At 46.6% G+C, this 21,233-nt stretch overlaps 1 protein-coding gene across 5 annotated transcripts in view; it reads right to left on the reverse strand.

The window, feature by feature from the left end:
• Nucleotides 1–21,233, reverse strand: part of plekhn1 (pleckstrin homology domain containing, family N member 1) — a 29,878-nt gene that overhangs the window by 1,171 nt on the left and 7,474 nt on the right. For 4 of the 5 annotated variants that reach the window (XR_009131740.1, XR_009131741.1, XM_058083219.1 and 1 more), the window contains exons 4-14: nt 11,179–11,259; nt 10,028–10,118; nt 8,242–8,375; nt 7,297–7,437; nt 3,839–3,919; nt 3,693–3,768; nt 3,353–3,498; nt 3,032–3,178; nt 2,384–2,614; nt 1,572–1,700; nt 68–310 (exon numbers count right to left, since the gene is read on the reverse strand). Coding sequence is in view for 3 of the 5 variants with exons in the window: in XM_058083219.1 (XP_057939202.1) it covers nt 68–310; nt 1,572–1,700; nt 2,384–2,614; nt 3,032–3,178; nt 3,353–3,498; nt 3,693–3,768; nt 3,839–3,919; nt 7,297–7,437; nt 8,242–8,375; nt 10,028–10,118; nt 11,179–11,259 (1,500 nt within the window). In the remaining 2 variants the exon portion in view is untranslated. The remainder of the gene's footprint in view (nt 1–67; nt 311–1,571; nt 1,701–2,383; nt 2,615–3,031; nt 3,179–3,352; nt 3,499–3,692; nt 3,769–3,838; nt 3,920–7,296; nt 7,438–8,241; nt 8,376–10,027; nt 10,119–11,178; nt 11,260–21,233) is intronic. The other variant, XM_058083221.1, reaches the window with a different exon arrangement.

Consider the following 21,233-nt stretch of genomic DNA (forward strand, 5'->3'; position numbering starts at 1 on the left):
GCATGTCGTTCCACAGCATTCCAGAAACCGGAGCGCCCTGGGAGATGAGCAGCGCTGTGTTTCTCACCTGCTCTCGTCCTTTTGATGGTGCAGCCAGCATCTTCAGCCTTGACACGGCCTCCGCTCTTTGGTCCGTTTGGGTCTCCATGTCCCAGCCCAGAGCCGGCCCCTGAGAGCTGGTCAGGATCAGGCTTCTCCTGCCGCTCCTGCCACTCCTGCCCAATGGTGGGGTGCGGAGCTGGAAGTTAGAGGGTGGGAGCCAAGGCCCCTGCTGATGGTGGAACAGAGGAGTAGGCTCGGGCCAGCTCTCCTGTGGAGCGATAGAGGATGATGAACATGCGTTTTTAATCAGAGCTCATCTGGACTGACTTCATGTACGTACAGTCAAATTACGACTGGCACCAATTTTACTGAGAAGTGAGGGAATGGAATCCAAATTGACAATATTATATCATATGTATATATTAACATATATCACAAAAACTGTGCTGGTTAAAAATTGGTCCATTATTTTTTCATTTTCACAAACAACAATCATGTGGATTATAAAGACCCAGCAATGAAGTGATCCATAGCCGGGCATGCTCTGCTCCCTGCCTCACACCCACCATCTGTACTGGTTAGGTAGAACGTATACCATCTCGTATACCATCTAGTATGCCACCGAGTATGCCATCTTGTATACATCCCGTATGCCACCTAGTATACCATCTAGTACACCATCTCGTATGCCGCCTAGTATACCACTTGTATACCATCTCGTATGCCATCTAGTATACCATCTCGTATGCCACTTAGTATACCATCTCGTATATACCATCTCATATGTCATCCAGTATACCATCTCATACACCATGTAGTATACCATCTCGTATACATCTTGTATGCCACCTAGTATACCATCTCATATATACCATCTCATATGCCACCTAGTATACCATCTCAGACACCATGTAGTATACCGTCTCGTATTTCACCGAGTATACCATCACGCATACCATGTCATACACCATCTCATTTGCCATCTAGTATACACCATCTCATATGCCACCTAGTATACCATCTCATACACCATGTAGTATACCATCTCGTATATACCATCTCATATGCCACTAGTATACCATCTCATACACCATGTAGTATACCATCTCATATATACCATCTCATATGCCATCTAGTATACCATCGCATGCACCATGTAGTATACCATCTCGTATACATCTTGTATGCCACCTAGTATACCATCTTGTATATACCATCTCATATGCCATCTCGTATGCCTCTAGTATACCATCTCGTATGTACCATCTCATATGCCACCTAGTATACCATCTCATACACCATGTAGTATACCATCTCGTATACATCTTGTATGCCACCTACTATACCATCTCGTATACCATCTCATACACCATCTCATACACCATCTCGTATGCCTCTAGTATACCATCTCGTATGTACCATCTCATATGCCACCTGGTATACCATCTCATACACCATGTAGTATACCATCTCGTATACATCTTGTATGCCACCTAGTATACCATCTTGTATACCACTGACTCACTCACCACTGGTCTGCCATCCTCCAAGGCATCGATGTCGGGGCTGCAGGGCTCATCGTAGAGGGGGGACAAGTGTCTTTGTGGGCCGTTCATGGGGTAACCAAGAGAGGTCTGAGATGTGTTCCAGCTGTTGGACTGATCACACAACAAATCTAATATTAGTGTCAAGCTGGAGCGTCGGTCATTCTCTTCCTCATAGTGAAGGCTCACATGGAGCACATTTAGGATTTAAGGTCAGGTTACAGGGTGAGGGTGTTCAAGGAATGGCGTATAAGTGCCAGTTACAGCAACATGTTTACAAATCCACCATTAGCTGTGTGCTAAAGTTATAAGATTATAGTTATAAGTTATATATATATATATATATATATATGTAATTTGTAATTTTTAGATAACAGACGACACAAATGTGAACTGTTAGTGCCCAGATCAACAGATCACGTCATATGTTTGCATGACCACTTGTTGCTGGGCAGATGTCACAGGACTCAATCATGTGTGCCCCATTGGCCAATGAAAGGCCTGCCATGCCCACTAAGCAGCAACAGGAAGTAAAATAATCACTCCACAAATAGCACTGTAAGGATTTTGTAAGGACTTATGCACTGTATTAAATACATAAAGGATAAAAAACGACAGCACCATCTGCTAAAGGTCAGGTACTGTGTATGTTTCCTGCTCATTATCTATTGTCGTGTCTCGGCTATCATTATTATTATGACCCCGCTCCTCTTTCTTCCTGCTGTGTGTTTATAGTCCGAGCGGTCTTAAGGGGATTTGTGCACTTATCAAGTTTAGATGCCAGGCTTACTTTTTACCTTGACGAGCTGACCTTTCTCCAACCGGTGGGGGCCAGAGTAGGGTGTGCTGTACAAGTGCGGCATGCCCACTGAGCTGTCTGCAGACTGGAGGTAGGAGCTGCGTTGGGGGGACGAGTAGCGCAGAGGGAAGGGTCGGGAGTCACGTTCAGGTTTGTAGTGGGAAGAGACGCTGTTGGTCCTGCTTCCCAGGCGGGCGGTCTCGGTAGAGGAGGGACGGCTGGAGGTGTACTGTTAACAAAAACAGGACAAATACTGTTAGTCTACTTTTCTTGACATCACTGAATGGGGATACGCAGACTCTTATGCAAAATTATATACCTCCGTAGAAGTGCTCAGGTCCTGATTCAAGGCTTATTTTTACACTTTACCATGTAGTTCATAGTATTCGTGCCCCCCGATCAGGGGATGTAATCTATTGCTGCCAGCTTGGTGTCTTTGAGACTCTTTTGTGATTAAGGGCTATTTTTATTTTATGAAAAAACAGTGATGGACTCTTGGATTCAGGAGAAAATTCCAACTTGGTGTTTTCTCTGGTCAGCCTCCAGGAGTCTTTGTAACAGGAATATGATTATAGACTTTGCAAGCAATGTTGCAGTTTTGATGGGTGTGTACATCAATAAATATGAGACTCAAGCAAACACTTACACATAGAGGCTCCGAGTATCCAGGGGAGAGTGGGTTGTCTTCATGGGTGAGGAACGGAAGGTTGTGGGATCCACGTCCACTCTGGCTGAACTTGAGGGGCTCAGGGCGGGCTTTACTGTTTCCGCTACACGTGCCAAACTGCGGCATCTACATGGAAGACAAAGCAGGAAGCAAAACAGTGAGTTCAAATACACCCCACTCCGGAGTACTTCCCGAGTACTACTGAACCTGGAGGCTCATAAACCAGGTGAAGACAGAAACATGGCATGCTTTGCTGATAAGCACATGTGACCAAGGTGGGGATTTTGATCTGTAACTCACCTCCTTGCGAGTAGGTGTGTAGATGATGTCATAAACCGGGGGCGGGGGGCTGAGAACAGGCACGTCAGCAGCTTTGAAATGCTGGATCCAGTCGCAGAACTCGCTCCGATCCATACAAGACACCACTATGGGGTTGATGAGCTTGCCTAAAGAGGACACACAAAGCTCGTCATTCGGTCCGGTCGCTCAGTGGAATGTGCCACGCTCAGACTGCCATTCAATGGGGATCAAATCCGCTCATTCATGGAGGGTTGCACTTGGTGACGCTGGCACATTCCACTTGGTGTAAATTGTGCATTCCAGTGTACAGTCAGCCCCCTTTAAATGGTTTTGTGCTAACCTTCAATCATAAAGGTATTGGGCTTGACATCTTGGCAGGGTGTAGTCACGGTGATCATGTCGAGCGGAAGTTTGCCCTGATAAAGATGGTAAACACCGCGTTAAACCCTGGGAACAAAGCACGCATGCAGCTCAAGTGATTCATACCTTGTAGAAGAGGCCGTCTTCTTCCTCTGATAGGATGATCATGGTCGACGTGTACATCACCAGCAGTCTGTCGCTTTGTTCCTGTGGACATGCAAGCCAAATCAGTGAACATCTTCCAGGGTTTGCAATTGACAATGAACATGAGAAGAAGAGTAAGACAGAAGACAAACAGACCTTTTAAAGAACACATTTGGGATTGTGTATACAGTGAAAAGAATGTGGACCAAGCATACGAACACTTTCTAAATACTTGTATCAAGCGCTATGACAAGGACTATCCATTAAGAGAATTATCTCAAAGAAAACTAATCAGCCATGGATGACAAAAGGACTGCAAAATGCTTGTAAGAATAAAAAAGCAAGTTTATGATACAAAAAAAGTAAATAAGCACAACTTTGTACTACATGATTTGTTACCATCACCTTAAGTGCAATTTGTGTGCACTCCTGTTGTGTTTACACACAAAAGATGGTTTGATGATAATAGATTGTCCTTGAACCTAAGTAAAACTAAAATCATGCTGTTTGGTAACAGCAGAAAGGACACACACCAGCAAATACAAATAGACGGTGTGGACATTGAAAGGGTGAACAAAAATACATTTCTGGGGATCACAATAGATGAAAATATGAGCTGGAAACCTCATATTATTTGTTCTCAGTCAGAAATCACTCCACACTCTTTATTGCTCTCTGCTTCTACCATATCTTACTTATTGTGTGGAAATATGGGCTAATAACTATAAAAGCAGGGCGGCACGGCGGTCTAGTGGTTAGCGCGCAGACCTCACAGCTAGGAGACCAGGGTTCAATTCCACCCTCGGGCATCTCTGTGTGGAGTTTGCATGTTCTCCCCGTGCATGCATGGGTTTTCTCTGGGTACTCCGGTTTCCTCCCACATTCCAAAAACATGCTAGGTTAATTGGCGACTCCAAATTGTCCATAGGTATGAATGTGAGTGTGAATGGTTGTTTGTCTATATGTGCCCTGTGATTGGCTGGCGACCAGTCCAGGGTGTACCCCGCCTCTCGCCCGAAGACAGCTGGGATAGGCTCCAGCACGATGACAGCTGGGATAGGCTCCAGCAACCCCCGCGACCCTCGTGAGGAAAAAGCGGTAGAAAATGAATGAATGAATGAACTATAAAAGCAATCTTCACTCGCTAAATGTACTGAAAAAAGGTCAGTAAGGATAATTCATAATGCCGCCTACAGAGAACATACTAACTCCCTATTTCTAAAATCACAAATACTTCAACTTGCTGATATAGTTCATCTTCAAACAGCTAAAATAATGCATAAGGCTAAAAACAACCAATTAGCTAAAAATGTCATCCAATACTTCTCTACAAGAGAGGAGAAATATGATCTCAGGGAAGAAGTACATTTGAAACACTTCTATGCTAGGACTACGTTAAAAGGCCATAGCATTTCAGTATGTGGAATCAAACTATGGAATGGATTGAGTAAGGACCTCAAACAATGCACAACGATGAGCCAGTTCAAGAAACAATACAAGCAGTTGATGTTTGCTAAATACAAGGATGAAGAGTCTTGAACCAGTCATGATGTGCTATATATATCACTATATTGACACTTACTATGGTACCCATTATGTCATTGGATGGTCATATCACCTCCTACTTCGGTACGAGGTGCATTATTAAAAAAATAAAATAAAATAAAAAAACTGTATTATGGAAAGCAGGAAGTGAACAAATGTAACAGTTACTGATTGTAAAAGTACCAGATGGAGGGGTAGGATTTAATAAGCTTTGCTTCTTCCTACTCCTTTTGGACATGTGGAACTGTGAACTGATTATGGGATGCACTCAATTGTAATCTGATGCATGTTCAAATGAAATAAAACCATTACCATTACCATTACCATTACACACCAAATGGCCCTTCTAAGTGCCTGAGAAGTGTGACTTTATATGAATGAAAACTAACTTTTCTTACATTTTGCTGGACTTTGAAAACCTCTACTCATTTTTAGGGTGTAATTCATATTGCCAAGTTGCATATTGTCCATCAAGTTGCTTCGTCCTTGCAGAAAAGGTTCTGTTCTTCCTGTAGGACATTCTTCGCCTGCAAACTTTTTTTCCTGCAGCTTTGAAGTTGCACAGATTCATAACGGTGTCATATAGTTTTCTCCCAAGCTAATAAAGCCTGATAAGATAAGACCGAATAAGAAGAAGCACAGAGAAGGCACCTTGAGCCTGAGCCAACACCATTTGGATCATTTAACACAAATGCAGCGAAGTACAGTCTAATTCCTAGCAAAACATGCCAGTCCAACCAGTTTGGGCGTTTAAAGATCTGGCAAGTGTAGCTTATATTCCTCACCCTCTTGCAGGGTGTGTCTGCAGAGACAACCGACATTCCAGCTGTGAGGTGAGGATAGTTGCTTCCCACGCCCTAAATCTCACACCTCTGCAGGGCTACCACTTGTTCTCACACAGTGATTTCATCACAAAGATTGCTGCAGGTTGAGGCATGATTGTTGATTTTAGCCACCATCTGAATCCGTGTGTTTTTTATGTGAAAGATTGGATGCGGCACTGATTACTAGGAAACTACAGCTGATACAACATTCCTCATCGGAAGAACTTGGATTATTCTGCTCTGGTGAAATCATGTTTGCATGGCATCTTGTTGCCGAACAGAATTCAAACGCGAGTGCTGGCTTGTTCACTGTGCTATTTCCAAGGCAACTCGGGGCAGAGGGTCCCGCTGACCCACATTGCAAAGAAAGGACAGAAAGAACCGGTTGGAAAAATAGTAGACTCCCCTTGTTAGCTTTTTGTGCGTCAATATCAATTAATTGGAGTTGATATCCAAATACATAACTACTGCGTTTTAGATATAAAATGTGTATTTTTCACCGTCTAATGCTAAATACAAGGATGAAGAGTCTTGAACCAGTCATGATGTGCTATATATATCACTATATTGACACTTACTATGGTACCCATTATGTCATTGGATGGTCATATCACCTCCTACTTCGGTACAAGGTACATTATAAAAAAAAACAAAAAAAACCTTAAACTGTATTATGGAAAGCAGGAGGTGAACAAATGTAACAGTTACTGATTGTAAAAGTACCAGATGAAGGGGTAGGATTTAATAAGCTTTGCTTCTTCCTACTCCTTTTGGACATGTGGAACTGTGAACTGATTATGGGATGCACTCAATTGGAATCTGATGCATGTTCAAATGAAATAAAACCATTACCATTACCATTACCATCTGTTGGCGCTGTGGGGGCACAGTGTGAGTATATTTGATTCACACACACCGGGTATGACTTTGTCATTATGGGGATATTGTTGAACAAGTGTATGTAATTCATGTGTCATCTAACATGACTCATCTACAAGTCCCACCAACAACCTCACTAGCCTCAGCCAATGTTCCCAAAGGAAGGTATTGCATGTTGTACTTGTACTGTACCTGGCACGGCATGTGCTGCAATCGAACCTTGGTGACATAGGTGATGGGGCCCAGGCTGTCTCGCTGCAACCCCTCCCATTCATAGATGGGCTCCCTGTTGATGGAGTTCCTCAGCTCCTCTCTACCGACAGTGTTCTTCTGCTAGTTTAGCAAAGAGGAGAAGATACAGTAAATTGAAGGGACGGGAAACAGAGAAGAATAAACATGGCCACCACCCAAAATTCAGGGTTTCATCAGCCAACTGCACACCTGAAAACGTTGTAGTTGTGAGTGCTTTGGTGTTAGATAACGGCTATGATGCGATCAAGGCCGCTCCCTCCCATCCCACTTTCAGGGAGAGCCAGGAGTTATCCATTAGTCATTATTCATTATTCATTATTCATTATTAGATCCCAGTATTGGGAGCCTATCCTAGCTGACTTTGGGTGAAAGGCAGACCCCCTCAGACTGGTCACCAGTCGATCACAGGACGCTTATAGACAACCATTCACACCCCCACTCAGTCATGTGTGTGATGATATTGTTGACTCAGTGGTGTAGTTGAGATAATGATGAATTGTCATGATGTCACGGTCCAAACACATTGCGTAATATTCAGTGGGTATCTGCATAATTTGAGTATTGGTTGTCAAGGCCTATAAAAAGGCCAAAAAGGCCAGCATTGTTAGTCCAGTGAACAGCATCATGCCAAGTCTATCACGTCTCCAGTGATGCTAGTATCAAAAATAAATATTTTTCAATTGAAAATGAATCATTTTAGCTATTTAATATTTCTTTAATTTCAGATTTTGGAGTAAAAAAGTAACAATGGAAGAGTCATATAACGGTACCACCCCCCATGCTCCGTGTACCAGGAAAGTGGGCCCCCTGACATTGATGGACCAATAGACACTAAGGTAGAGTAGTTTAGGTCTTTGATATGCAAATGTGTTTGCCAGAACTTACTTTCACTCTGGTGTAGTTTTCTGGCACAAAGGCCGTGCCGCCATTGGCTTCAATGTTCTCTCGAAGAAGACCAAACCATTGGTCCATGTCCTGTTGGTTGGCGCAATAGACGATGATGGGGTTCAGGCTGACACCTGCGGGGAACAAAGGTCACAAAAGTCATCATGGGGGGGTCCCAAAGGGGTTCCTTTTCCAGACAGTTTTCCACCATGGCGGTGAATAACCAAAGGACTTCTCTTCTCTTTTTGTCTCCACCTCCTTTGTTGTGTTGTGTTTACATATATTCTAGATCACATATCTGACTGCTTGGCTGAAGATCCCCAGAAGAATTTAAAATCATAGTCCTTGTCCTCCCACAGACTGTGAGCCTAGAAGGAATGAACAGGACTTTCCCTCTTATCTATCAGATGTTCACATACCAGAGATAAACAACAGATTGCTTTTTCTTCATTCTTGCTTGACCACAGAACGCTATTAAAACATACATCGACCAGCCACAACGTTCTACTGAGATCCGATAGAGCATCCATCCATCTATCCACCCATCCATCCATCCATCCATCCGTCCGTATTCTTGCTCATTAAGGTTACAGTATATGTAGAATATACTGTATATGAATATATACAGTATACAGTATATGAATATGAATATATGAGTATATGAATATATACAGTATATGCAAATTATTAGTAAGTATAAAAGTACTTTAAAAAGGTAATTGTCACTATCATTATGTAACTTTGACAACCCTGGTAACTTCAGGAAGTTTTCTCACGCAGCTTCATCACCTTCTTTACCCGCACCGCTGCTTCGTGTTGTCAAGTGCAGCAAATGTCTCACAGAGACTACTGAGTACTCCCAATTTGTAGTACAAGTACACACGCCTGTTTATTGCAAGCAAGTATTGCCAAGCCACAGTATGTCCCTCAGGATCCACTCCAGTTAGGCTTTTCAATTCAAGTTTGCGACAGATCCAAATTTCACTTTGGATAATGTTGCTGTCTTTGGGTTTGTCCCACCAGGGGTCTCCTGGAGTCATGGTTTTGGTTTTCTATTGGCTTATTTTAACAAACCCTTCCTGACTGCATGTACCATTACACTACTTCTGTTGCTCTTGCAAGAGTTCTGAACCAGCCTCTCGAAATCTGTGGTATGTAAAATCCCACGGATATGTATGAGGTGGACATTTATGAACATGGAGGCCATCAAAAGGCCTCAGATTATGACAGCATCTAACAAAATGAAATCATCTCATCCAGAGAAAGTTCAAAAGTCAAGTGGCATTCATGGACAGCGTTAACCTGAGGCCTAACCTAACCTTGTGGAATGTGTGGTTGTAGATTAGCAGCATTGACAAGGCTGAGAGCCGTAGCTGGGACGTTCTAGGCAGCAGCTGACCTCCAGGGAATTACACCTGTTGTGTAACAAGTGGCCTACATGCTAACCACTCGGTCACTGTGCAGCCGCCTCATTATTTGTCCACTAATTAATCCTCTAGCGTAATGTCAGATTTTCTATGAAGATTTTGCCATTAAAAATTGTAATTGAAATCACTTATATTTTTCCATTACTGAATCACTTTGTGGCTTCACTTTGTGGCTAAAGGTACCTGGTTCAAACATTAAAAAAAATAGCAGAACTCCCGTAATTATCATGCACCCCTCTATAAAAGCCTATTATTTGAATTAGCATGAACGAACAAAGAGCCAAATGCTGTCGACAAGACCGATAAAGGCTGTAAAAACCAACAACTGCAAGGTTCCACAAGCAAAAGTTCATACTGACCATTGATTTGAAAGGCATATTCCAGCGGTTGGCTGTGGTTGCTGTTCTGCTGCAGGGTGCAGATGGTCAGTTCCTTCAGTGGAAGAGTTCCCTGTACACAAAGCAGCCAAACACGTATCCATGAACTTTCTATATTGCTTATCCTGTTCACGGTCATGGGAAACTGAAGCCTATCCCAGCTGACTTAGCACAACAGGCAGACTAAACCATCAACACGCCGGAGATTGTGTCAACTGCTGTACCACCAATATCCTTTCACTCCCCTTCTAATGCATGCTGTGCAATGCTTTTCTCCATATTCTGACAAGACTGACAGTCAATAGAAACATTGAGGTGGAAATGTACGCATATTTCAACTTGTAGGAGGGTTGTATTAATACCTTGTGGATCTATTGTTGATTTCGTGCTCGGGCAGTTGAGATCATGAGAATTTGTCCTGTTGTCACGCTTCATTGCACATGGGTTGGTCTTTGTGCAAAAGTAGACCAAATACACATTGTGCAAAGTGTGTGTCTGTATAATTTGCCGATTGGTTTTGGAGGCCTATGAAAAGGCCAAAAAAGGCCAGTATTGTTAGGCCAGTGAACAGCATCACGCCACGTCTATCACGTCTCCGCCCACTGGGTTTGGTGGGGGCTGGCTACAGTAGCCCGGAAAACTGCATGAACGCCACAACACGACAGGCTGTGTTGACGCTGGACCGCACACATGGCCAGAGAGTCACAACTCCTGACCAGGATCGCTACATCCGGTTGCAACACCTGCGGGACCGGTTTGGCCGTGCCAGCCATGCAGCACAGGATATACCCGGCAGAAACAACAGCCAGTTGTGGCTTTATGATTCATGTGAGGAGAATCTAGTTTATGGCTTCAAAATAAAAATGATGTTAAAAAAATATGGTCTCAAAGTTTCTATTAACTGTCAGTATTATAATAATATATAACTATGAATATAAATATGTTTTAATGAGTAGATTTAATACTATAAAATAAAAATACTATTATATTCAGCAAACAGACAGGAAATATAATTGTACTTTGGGTTTACCAAAACCAGGACTGCCAGGACGGACCTTAGGTATAGTCGCCTACCTCCAAACTCCATGGAAGGTGAAACCTCGTAAAAAATATGCTAAGAGAAAGAAACTCACCTGGTATGTGAGTCCAGGGGTGTTGTTAGACACAAAGTGAAGGTGTGTTTGGAAGAGATCCAAGTAACAATCATGTATATCCTGCAGGGAATAACACAAGATAAGGAGAAGCGGTAGAAAATGAATGAATGAATGAAGCACAATGTGGTGCTATAATAAAATACAAATATAAAAAACATATACAAATTCTGCCCTTGCATTACAGGTGACAGGTGACACACAATATGTAAACACGTGGAGAGGAAGTTCCTGACATTTACCACGCATTAACATAACCCACTTGGGTCAGTATACTGCCCCCACTTGGGTAAGTGTGGTCCCCCCACTTGGGTAAGCGTACTCCCCCCCACTTGGGTCAGTGTACTCCCCACACCCCATAGTCACCCCACTTGGGTAAGTGTACTCCCCCCACTTGGGTAAGCGTACTCCCCCCCACTTGGGTCAGTGTACTCCCCACACCCCATAGTCACCCCACTTGGGTAAGTGTACTCCCCCCACTTGGGTAAGCGTACTCCCCCCACTTGGGTAAGTGCAGTCCCCCCACCCCATAGTCACCCCACTTGGGAAAGCATAGTCACCCCACTTGGGTAAGCATACTCCCCCCACTTGGGTCAGCGTACTGCCCCCACTTGGGTAAGCGTACTCCCCCCACTTGGGTAAGCGTACTCCCCCCACTTGGGTCAGTGTAGTCACCCCATTTGGGTAAGCGTACTCCCCCCTCACCCCGCTTGGGTAATTGTACTCTCCCCACCCCATAGTCACCCCACTTGGATCAGCATAGTCACCCCACTTAGGTAAGTGTACTCCCCCCACTTGGGTAAGTGCAGTCCCCCCACCTCATAGTCACCCCACTTGGGTAAGCATAGTCACCCCACTTGGGTAAGCATAGTCGCCCCACTTGGGTAAGCATTCTGGCCATGTAAGTACAGGAAGCCCCCAGGATTGGGTTCATATGGGTGCAACGTGAGACCAGGATGATTCAGATTGGCTTCTGAGAAGCTGAATCAATGATTACAGTACCACAATAACATGATATGTATATTATATATCTGAAGAGTCCATACTTAGCAGTAACATGTTACCTTCCTATCCCTCCTGTCATGTTATTAGGGCTCGAGCACTGACCAGTGCGAAAGCCCTATTGTAATCGTAATGTTTATTATTAGGGCTCGAGCACTGACCAGTGCGAAAGCCCTATTGTAATCGTAATGTTTATTATTAGGGCTCGAGCACTGACCAGTGCGAAAGCCCTATTGTAATCGTAATGTTTATTATTATTATTATTATTATTATTATTATTATTATTATTATTATTATTATTATTCTGCCAACCGTCGGCCTTTTTGAGGGCCTCAACATGCCCGAAAACTCACCAAATTTGGCGAGCGCATCAGGTCTGGCGAAAAATTTTATATTTTATGGGTTTCAAATATAATGTTCCAAAATTGGCTCTCTAGCGCCACCTTGAATTTTAAAAAAAATTAGCCCCCGCCACCAGTTTCACCGATCGTCACGAAACTTGGTGGAGACGTCTATCGTGACAGGACGGACCAAAAAGTCTCAAGAACCCATATTGGAAAACGAACAGGAAGTCGGCCATTTTGGATGGCGCCGGCCTTTTTCGGGCCAGAAGTTGGGGTCGTATCTCGACGAACTCCTCCTAGGGGGTTTGACCGAATGAGTCCGTTCTTGCATCAACGGACACTAGACGGATGGCCGACGTTAAATTGCGAAGGATTTTGGGATATTCCATACGATGTGGGCGTGGCACGCCCCCAAATTTTGCCCTTTTTCATCTGTCCGGGCCTTGCACGCTGAGCGTAACTGTAGACGTGAATAACTTGGCTCCACGTGGTCAGATCTTCATCATACTTGGTACATGTGATCATGGCCCCGCCCCGAAAGTCCCCGTAGGTCACTTCCTGATTTCGTCGCAGCGCCACCTATTGGCGACAGGCTAAAGGCGTGTCATCTACATGAGGCCTTTTCTGCCAGGAGATTCATCAGATGAACACCGAGGTCACAAGGTCACTGCCTGACAGCCTGGTGAAGCCTGTTGATGGACCATGATGCAGGAAAAGCGCACGTGGTGGGCGTGGCCTGGCGGCGAATGCTCAGGCCTCGCCGTTTACAAAGAAAGGGTCATCATTCGCCCGCAGAAGGTCGCATGTGCTTGAAAACTCATAAGGGGGGGCAGATTCCAGGCCTGAGGGCCCTGGTGGGGCCCCCATTTCAAACCAAGCCAAATTGACTCACTAGCGCCACCTACAAGTTTTAAAATAATTATCCCTCGCCTCCCGTTGCACGTATGGGCATGATTTTCGGAGGAGACATCACTCGTGACAGGACGCACAAAAAAGTCTCAAGAACCCATGTTCAAAAACCAACAGGAAGTCGGCCATTTTAGGTGGCGGCGGCCATTTGGGGGAGGATGTAGGGGTCGTATCTCGACGAACTCCTCCTAGGGGGTTTGACCGAATGAGTCCGTTGTAGCATCAACGGACACTAGATGGATGGCCCACGTTAAATTGCGAAGGATTTTGGGCTGCTACTTAGGATGTGGGCGTGGCACGCCACCAAACTTTTACTTTAACCTTAACTTTTACCTTATCTGGCCCTGCCTGGTGTCTGGCCTTGCCTTGAAGCAATGTACATCAAAGTCAATACACAGTTTGACTGACAGACTGATGATGTCAGTTGATGGACTGTGATGTGTGTAAAGCACATGTGGTGGGCGTGGCCACGGCGAATGGTCAGCCTTCGCCATTGACCATCGAAGGCTCATATTTTGCCCGCAGAAGGTCACAGGCTGCTGAAATCTTACACGTAAGGTCAGAATCCAGGCCTGAGCGCCCTGGTGGTGCTCCCATGTGACACCAATCTAAATTGACACACTAGCGCCACCTAGAAGTTTCAATTCATTATCCCTCGCCACCCGTTGCACGTATCACTATGATTTTCGGTGGAGACGTCTATCATGACAGGACGCACCTAACGCTCCAGAACCCATGTTCAAAACACAGCGCCACCAACTGGTGGAAATGTATATCACCTGTAACTTCCTTCCACATGGTCGGATCTGCCCCAAATTTTTTCTGGCGGTTTGGGGTACCCTCCGGTCTATGACTGGGTGTGTACATAGACTCTATAGCGCCACCAACTGGTGAAAATGTATATCTGCTGTAACTTCCTCCCACTTGGTCCGATCTGCCCAAATTTTTTTCTGGTGGTTTGGGGTACCCTCTGCTTTATGACAGTGTGTGTACATACACTATAGCGCCACCAACTGGTGAAAATGTATATCTGCCATAACTTCCTCCCACATGGTCGGATCGGTCCAAATTTTTTTCTGGTGGTTTGGGGTACCCTCTGGTCTATGACTGTGTGTGTACATAGACTCTATAGCGCCACCAACTGGTGGAAATGTATATCAGCTGTAACTTCCTCCCACATGGTCGGATCGGTCCAAAATTTTTTCTGGTGGTTTGGGGTACCCTCTGATCTATGACTGTGTGTGTACATAGACTCTATAGCGCCACCAACTGGTGAAAATGTATATCTGCCATAACTTCCTCCCACATGGTCGTATCAGTCCCAAATTTTTTCTGGTGGTTCGGGGTACCCTCTGGTCTATGACTGTGTGTATACATAGACTCTATAGCGCCACCAACTGGTGGAAATGTATATAGCCGTAACTTCCTTCCACATGGTCGGATCGTCTCTAAATTTTTTTTGGACGGTCGGGTCACCCTCCACTCTTTGAATCTGCGTGTCCATAGACTCTATAGCGCCACCAACTGGTGGAAATGTATATCTGCCGTAACTTCCTCCCACATGGTCGGATCTGCCCAAATTTTTTTCCGGTGGTTCGGGGTACCCTCTGGTCTATGACAGTGTGTGTACATACGCTATAGCGCCACCAACTGGTGGAAATGTATATCAGCCGTAACTTCCTTCCGCACGGTCGGATCGGCACCTAATTTTTTCTGGTGGTTCGGGGTACCCTCCGGTCCGTTACCGTGTGGGCGCATAGACTGTATAGCGCCACCCACAGGCGGAAACGTATATCCGCAGCAAGTACCTACCGCACGGTCCAATCGTCGCGAATTTTTATATGGCGGTTCGGGGCGCCGGACGGGACGTGACCGTGCACCCGCCTCGCCGCCGGCGTCGCCCCCTCCTGCCGGAAAATTGCAAGTGCCGTAACTCCCTTACCGCTTATCCCATCGCCGCGGTTTTTCGTACGGCGCGTCCGCGCGCCCGTCCGGACACACGCGCGCCCTCGACCCGCGCGTACCCCCGACCCGCCCGTACCCCCGACCGCATCGGGGTGCTCGAGCCCGCTCATCACTGCTTGCAGTTTTAATTATTATTATTATTATTATTATTATTATTATTATTATTCTGCCAACCGTCGGCCTTTTTGGGGGCCTCAACATGCCCGAAAACTCACCAAAATTGCTGAGCGCATCAGGTCTGGCGAAAAATTTTATATTTTATGGGTTTCAAATATAATGTTCCAAAATTGGCTCTCTAGCGCCACCTTGAATTTTAAAAAAAATTAGCCCCCGCCACCAGTTTCACCGATCGTCACGAAACTTGGTGGAGACGTCTATCGTGACAGGACGGACCAAAAAGTCTCAAGAACCCATATTGGAAAACGAACAGGAAGTCGGCCATTTTGGATGGCGCCGGCCTTTTTCGGGCCAGAAGTTGGGGTCATATCTCGACGAACTCCTCCTAGGGGGTTTGACCGAATGAGTCCGTTGTTGCATCAACGGACACTAGACGGCTGGCCGACGTTAAATTGCGAAGCATTTTGGGATATTCCATACGATGTGGGCGTGGCACGCCCCCAAATTTTGCCCTTTTTCATCTGCCCGGGCCTTGCACGCTGAGCGTAACTGTAGACGTGAATAACTTGCCTCCACATGGTCAGATCTTCATCATACTTGGTACATGTGATCATGGCCTCGCCCCGAAGGTCCCCGTAGGTCACTTCCTGATTTCGTCGCAGCGCCACCTATTGGCGACAGGCTAAAGGCGTGTCATCTACATGAGGCCTTTTCTGGCAGGAGATTCATCAGATGAACACCGAGGTCACAAGGTCACTGCCTGACAGCCTGGTGAAGCCTGTTGATGGACCATGATGCAGGAAAAGCGCACGTGGTGGGCGTGGCCTGGCGGCGAATGCTCAGGCCTCGCCGTTTACAAAGAAAGGGTCATCATTCGCCCGCAGAAGGTCGCATGTGCTTGAAAACTCATAAGGGGGGGCAGATTCCAGGCCTGAGGGCCCTGGTGGGGCCCCCATTTGAAACCAAGCCAAATTGACTCACTAGCGCCACCTACAAGTTTTAAAATAATTATCCCTCGCCTCCCGTTGCACGTATGGGCATGATTTTCGGAGGAGACATCACTCGTGACAGGACGCACAAAAAAGTCTCAAGAACCCATGTTCAAAAACCAACAGGAAGTCGGCCATTTTAGGTGGCGGCGGCCATTTGGGGGAGGATGTAGGGGTCGTATCTCGACGAACTCATCCTAGGGGGTTTGACCGAATGAGTCCGTTGTAGCATCAACGGACACTAGACGGATGGCCCACGTTAAATTGCGAAGGATTTTGGGCTGCTACTTAGGATGTGGGCGTGGCACGCCACCAAACTTTTACTTTAACCTTAACTTTTACCTTATCTGGCCCTGCCTGGTGTCTGGCCTTGCCTTGAAGCAATGTACATCAAAGTCAATACACAGTTTGACTGACAGACTGATGATGTCAGTTGATGGACTGTGATGTGTGTAAAGCACATGTGGTGGGCGTGGCCACGGCGAATGGTCAGCCTTCGCCATTACCATCGAAGGCTCATATTTTGCCCGCAGAAGGTCACAGGCTGCTGAAATCTTACACGTAAGGTCATAATCCAGGCCTGAGCGCCCTGGTGGTGCTCCCATGTGACACCAATCTAAATTGACACACTAGCGCCACCTAGAAGTTTCAGTTCATTATCCCTCGCCACCCGTTGCACGTATCACTATGATTTTCGGTGGAGAAGTCTATCATGACAGGACGCACCTAACGCTCCAGAACCCATGTTCAAAACACAGCGCCACCAACTGGTGGAAATGTATATCTGCTGTAACTTCCTCACGCATGGTCGGATCGGCCCCAAATTTTTTCTGGTGGTTTGGGGTACCCTCTGGTCTATTACCGTGTGTGTACATACACTCTATAGCGCCACCAACTGGCGGAAATGTATATAGCCATAGCTTCCTTCCACATGGTCGGCTCGTCTCTAAAATTTTTTTGGTCAATCGGGTCACCCACCACTCTTTGAATCTGCGTGTCCGTAGACTCTATAGCGCCAACAACTGGTGGAAATGTATATCTGCCGTAACTTCCTCCCACATGGTTGGATCTGCCCAAATTTTTTTCTGGTGGTTCGGGGTACCCTCTGGTCTATGACAGTGTGTGTAACTCCCTTACCGCTTATCTGATCGCCGCGGTTTTTCGTACGGCGCGTCCGCACGCCCGTCCGGTCACGCGCGCGCCCCCGACCCGCGCGTACCCCCGACCGCGTCGGGGTGCTCGAGCCCGCTCATCACTGCTTGCAGTTTTAATTAGGGCTCGAGCACTGACCAGTGCGAAAGCCCTATTGTAATCGTAATGTTTATTATTATTATTATTATTATTATTATTATTATTATTCTGCCGATTCGACGGCCATTTTGAGGGCCTGAACATGCCCGAAAACTCACCAAATTTTGCAAGCGCGTCAGGTCTGCCGAAAATTGCGATCTGGTGGGGGTCCCGAAAACAATGTTCCAAAATTGACTCTCTAGCGCCACCTTTTATTTTTGAAAAAATTGGCCCCCGACACCAGTTTCACCTATCGTCACGAAACTTTGTGGAGACGTCTATCGTGACAGGACGGACCAAAAAGTCTCAAGAACCCATATTGGAAAACGAACAGGAAGTCGGCCATTTTGGATGGCGCCGGCCTTTTTCGGGCCAGAAGTTGGGGTCGTATCTCGACGAACTCCTCCTAGGGGGTTTGACCGAATGAGTCCGTTGTTGCATCAACGGACACTAGACGGCTGGCCGACGTTAAATTGCGAAGGATTTTGGGATATTCCATACGATGTGGGCGTGGCACGCCCCCAAATTTTGCCCTTTTTCATCTGCCCGGGCCTTGCACGCTGAGCGTAACTGTAGACGTGAATAACTTGCCTCCACATGGTCAGATCTTCATCATACTTGGTACATGTGATCATGGCCCCGCCCCGAAGGTCCCCGTAGGTCACTTCCTGATTTCGTCGCAGCGCCACCTATTGGCGACAGGCTAAAGGCGTGTGATCTACATGAGGCCTTTTCTGGCAGGAGATTCATCAGATGAACACCGAGGTCACAAGGTCACTGCCTGACAGCCTGGTGAAGCCTGTTGATGGACCATGATGCAGGAAAAGCGCACGTGGTGGGCGTGGCCTGGCGGCGAATGCTCAGGCCTCGCCGTTTACAAAGAAAGGGTCATCATTCGCCCGCAGAAGGTCGCACGTGCTTGAAAACTCATAAGGGGGGGCAGATTCCAGGCCTGAGGGCCCTGGTGGGGCCCCCATTTGGAACCAAGCCAAATTGACTCACTAGCGCCACCTACAAGTTTTAAAATAATTATCCCTCGCCTCCTGTTGCACGTATGGGCATGATTTTCGGAGGAGACATCACTCGTGACAGGACGCACAAAAAAGTCTCAAGAACCCATGTTCTAAAACCAACAGGAAGTCGGCCATTTTAGGTGGCGGCGGCCATTTGGGGGAGGATGTAGGGGTCGTATCTCGACAAACTCCTCCTAGGGGGTTTGACCGAATGAGTCCGTTGTAGCATCAACGGACACTAGACGGATGGCCCACGTTAAATTGCGAAGGATTTTGGGCTGCTACTTAGGATGTGGGCGTGGCACGCCACCAAACTTTTACTTTAACCTTAACTTTTACCTTATCTGGCCCTGCCTGGTGTCTGGCCTTGCCTTGAAGCAATGTACATCAAAGTCAATACACAGTTTGACTGACAGACTGATGATGTCAGTTGATGGACTGTGATGTGTGTAAAGCACATGTGGTGGGCGTGGCCACGGCGAATGGTCAGCCTTCGCCATTTACCATCGAAGGCTCATATTTCGCCCGCAGAAGGTCACAGGCTGCTGAAATCTTACACGTAAGGTCAGAATCCAGGCCTGAGCGCCCTGGTGGTGCTCCCATGTGACACCAATCTAAATTGACACACTAGCGCCACCTAGAAGTTTCAAATCATTATCCCTCGCCACCCGTTGCACGTATCACTATGATTTTCGGTGGAGAAGTCTATCATGACAGGACGCACCTAACGCTCCAGAACCCATGTTCAAAACACAGCGCCACCAACTGGTGGAAATGTATATCTGCTGTAACTTCCTCACGCATGGTCGGATCTGCCCGAATTTTTTTCTGGTGGTTCGGGGTACCCTCTGGTCTATGACAGTGTGTGTACATACGCTATAGCGCCTCCAACTGGAGGATATGTATATCAGCTGTAACTTCCTTCCACATGGTCGGATCGGTCCCAAATTTTTTCTGGTGGTTCGGGGTACCCTCTGGTCTATGACTGTGTGTATACATAGACTCTATAGCGCCACCAACTGGTGGAAATGTATATAGCCGTAACTTCCTTCCACATGGTCGGATCGTCTCTAAATATTTTTTGGTCGGTCGGGTCACCCTCCACTCTTTGAATCTGCGTGTCCATAGTCTCTATAGCGCCACCAACTGGTGGAAATGTATATCTGCCGTAACTTCCTCCCACATGGTCGGATCTGCCCGAATTTTTTTCTGGTGGTTCGGGTTACCCTTTGGTCTATGACAGTGTGTGTACATACGCTATAGCGCCACCAACTGGTGGAAATGTATATCAGCCGTAACTTCCTTCTGCACGGTCGGATCGGCACCTAATTTTTTCTGGTGGTTCGGGGTACCCTCCGGTCCGTTACCGTGTGGGCGCATAGACTGTATAGCGCCACCCACAGGCGGAAACGTATATCCGCCGCAAGTACCTACCGCATGGTCCGATCGTCGCAAATTTTTTTATGGCGGTTCGGGGCGCCGGACGGGACGTGACCGCGCACCAGCCTCGCCGCCGGCGTCGCCCCCTCCGGGCGGAAAATTGCAAGTGCCGTAACTCCCTTACCGCTTATCCCATCGCCGCGGTTTTTCGTACGGCGCGTCCGCGCGCCCGTCCGGACACGCGCGCGCCCCCGACCCGCGCGTGCCCCCGACCCGCGCGTACCCCCGACCGCGTCGGGGTGCTCGAGCCCGCTCATCACTGCTTGCAGTTTTAATTATTATTATTATTATTATTAGGGCTCGAGCACTGACCAGTGCGAAAGCCCTATTGTAATCGTAATGTTTTTTATTATTATTATTCTTCTCGCAAAATGAACGCCATTTTGAGGGCCTCAACATGCCCGAAAACTCACCAAATTTGGCGAGCGCATCAGGTCTGGCGAAAAATTTGATATTTTATGGGTTTCAAATATAATGTTCCAAAATTGGCTCTCTAGCGCCACCTTGAATTTTAAAAAAAATTAGCCCCCGCCACCAGTTTCACCGATCGTCACGAAACTTGGTGGAGACGTCTATCATGACAGGACGGACCAAAAAGTCTCAAGAACCCATATTGGAAAACGAACAGGAAGTCGGCCATTTTGGATGGCGGCGGCCTTTTTCGGCCCAGAAGTTGGGGTCGTATCTCGACGAACTCCTCCTAGGGGGTTTGACCGAATGAGTCCGTTGTAGCATCAACGGACACTAGACGGCTGGCCGACGTTAAATTGCGAAGGATTTTGGGATATTCCATACGATGTGGGCGTGGCACGCCCCCAAATTTTGCCCTTTTTCATCTGCCCGGGCCTTGCACGCTGAGCGTAACTGTAGACGTGAATAACTTGGCTCCACGTGGTCAGATCTTCATCATACTTGGTACATGTGATCATGGCCCCGTCCCGAACGTCCCCGTAGGTCACTTCCTGATT

The sequence above is a fragment of the Doryrhamphus excisus genome, chromosome 10, assembly GCF_030265055.1.
Source record: "Doryrhamphus excisus isolate RoL2022-K1 chromosome 10, RoL_Dexc_1.0, whole genome shotgun sequence".
Lineage (NCBI taxonomy): Eukaryota > Metazoa > Chordata > Actinopteri > Syngnathiformes > Syngnathidae > Doryrhamphus > Doryrhamphus excisus.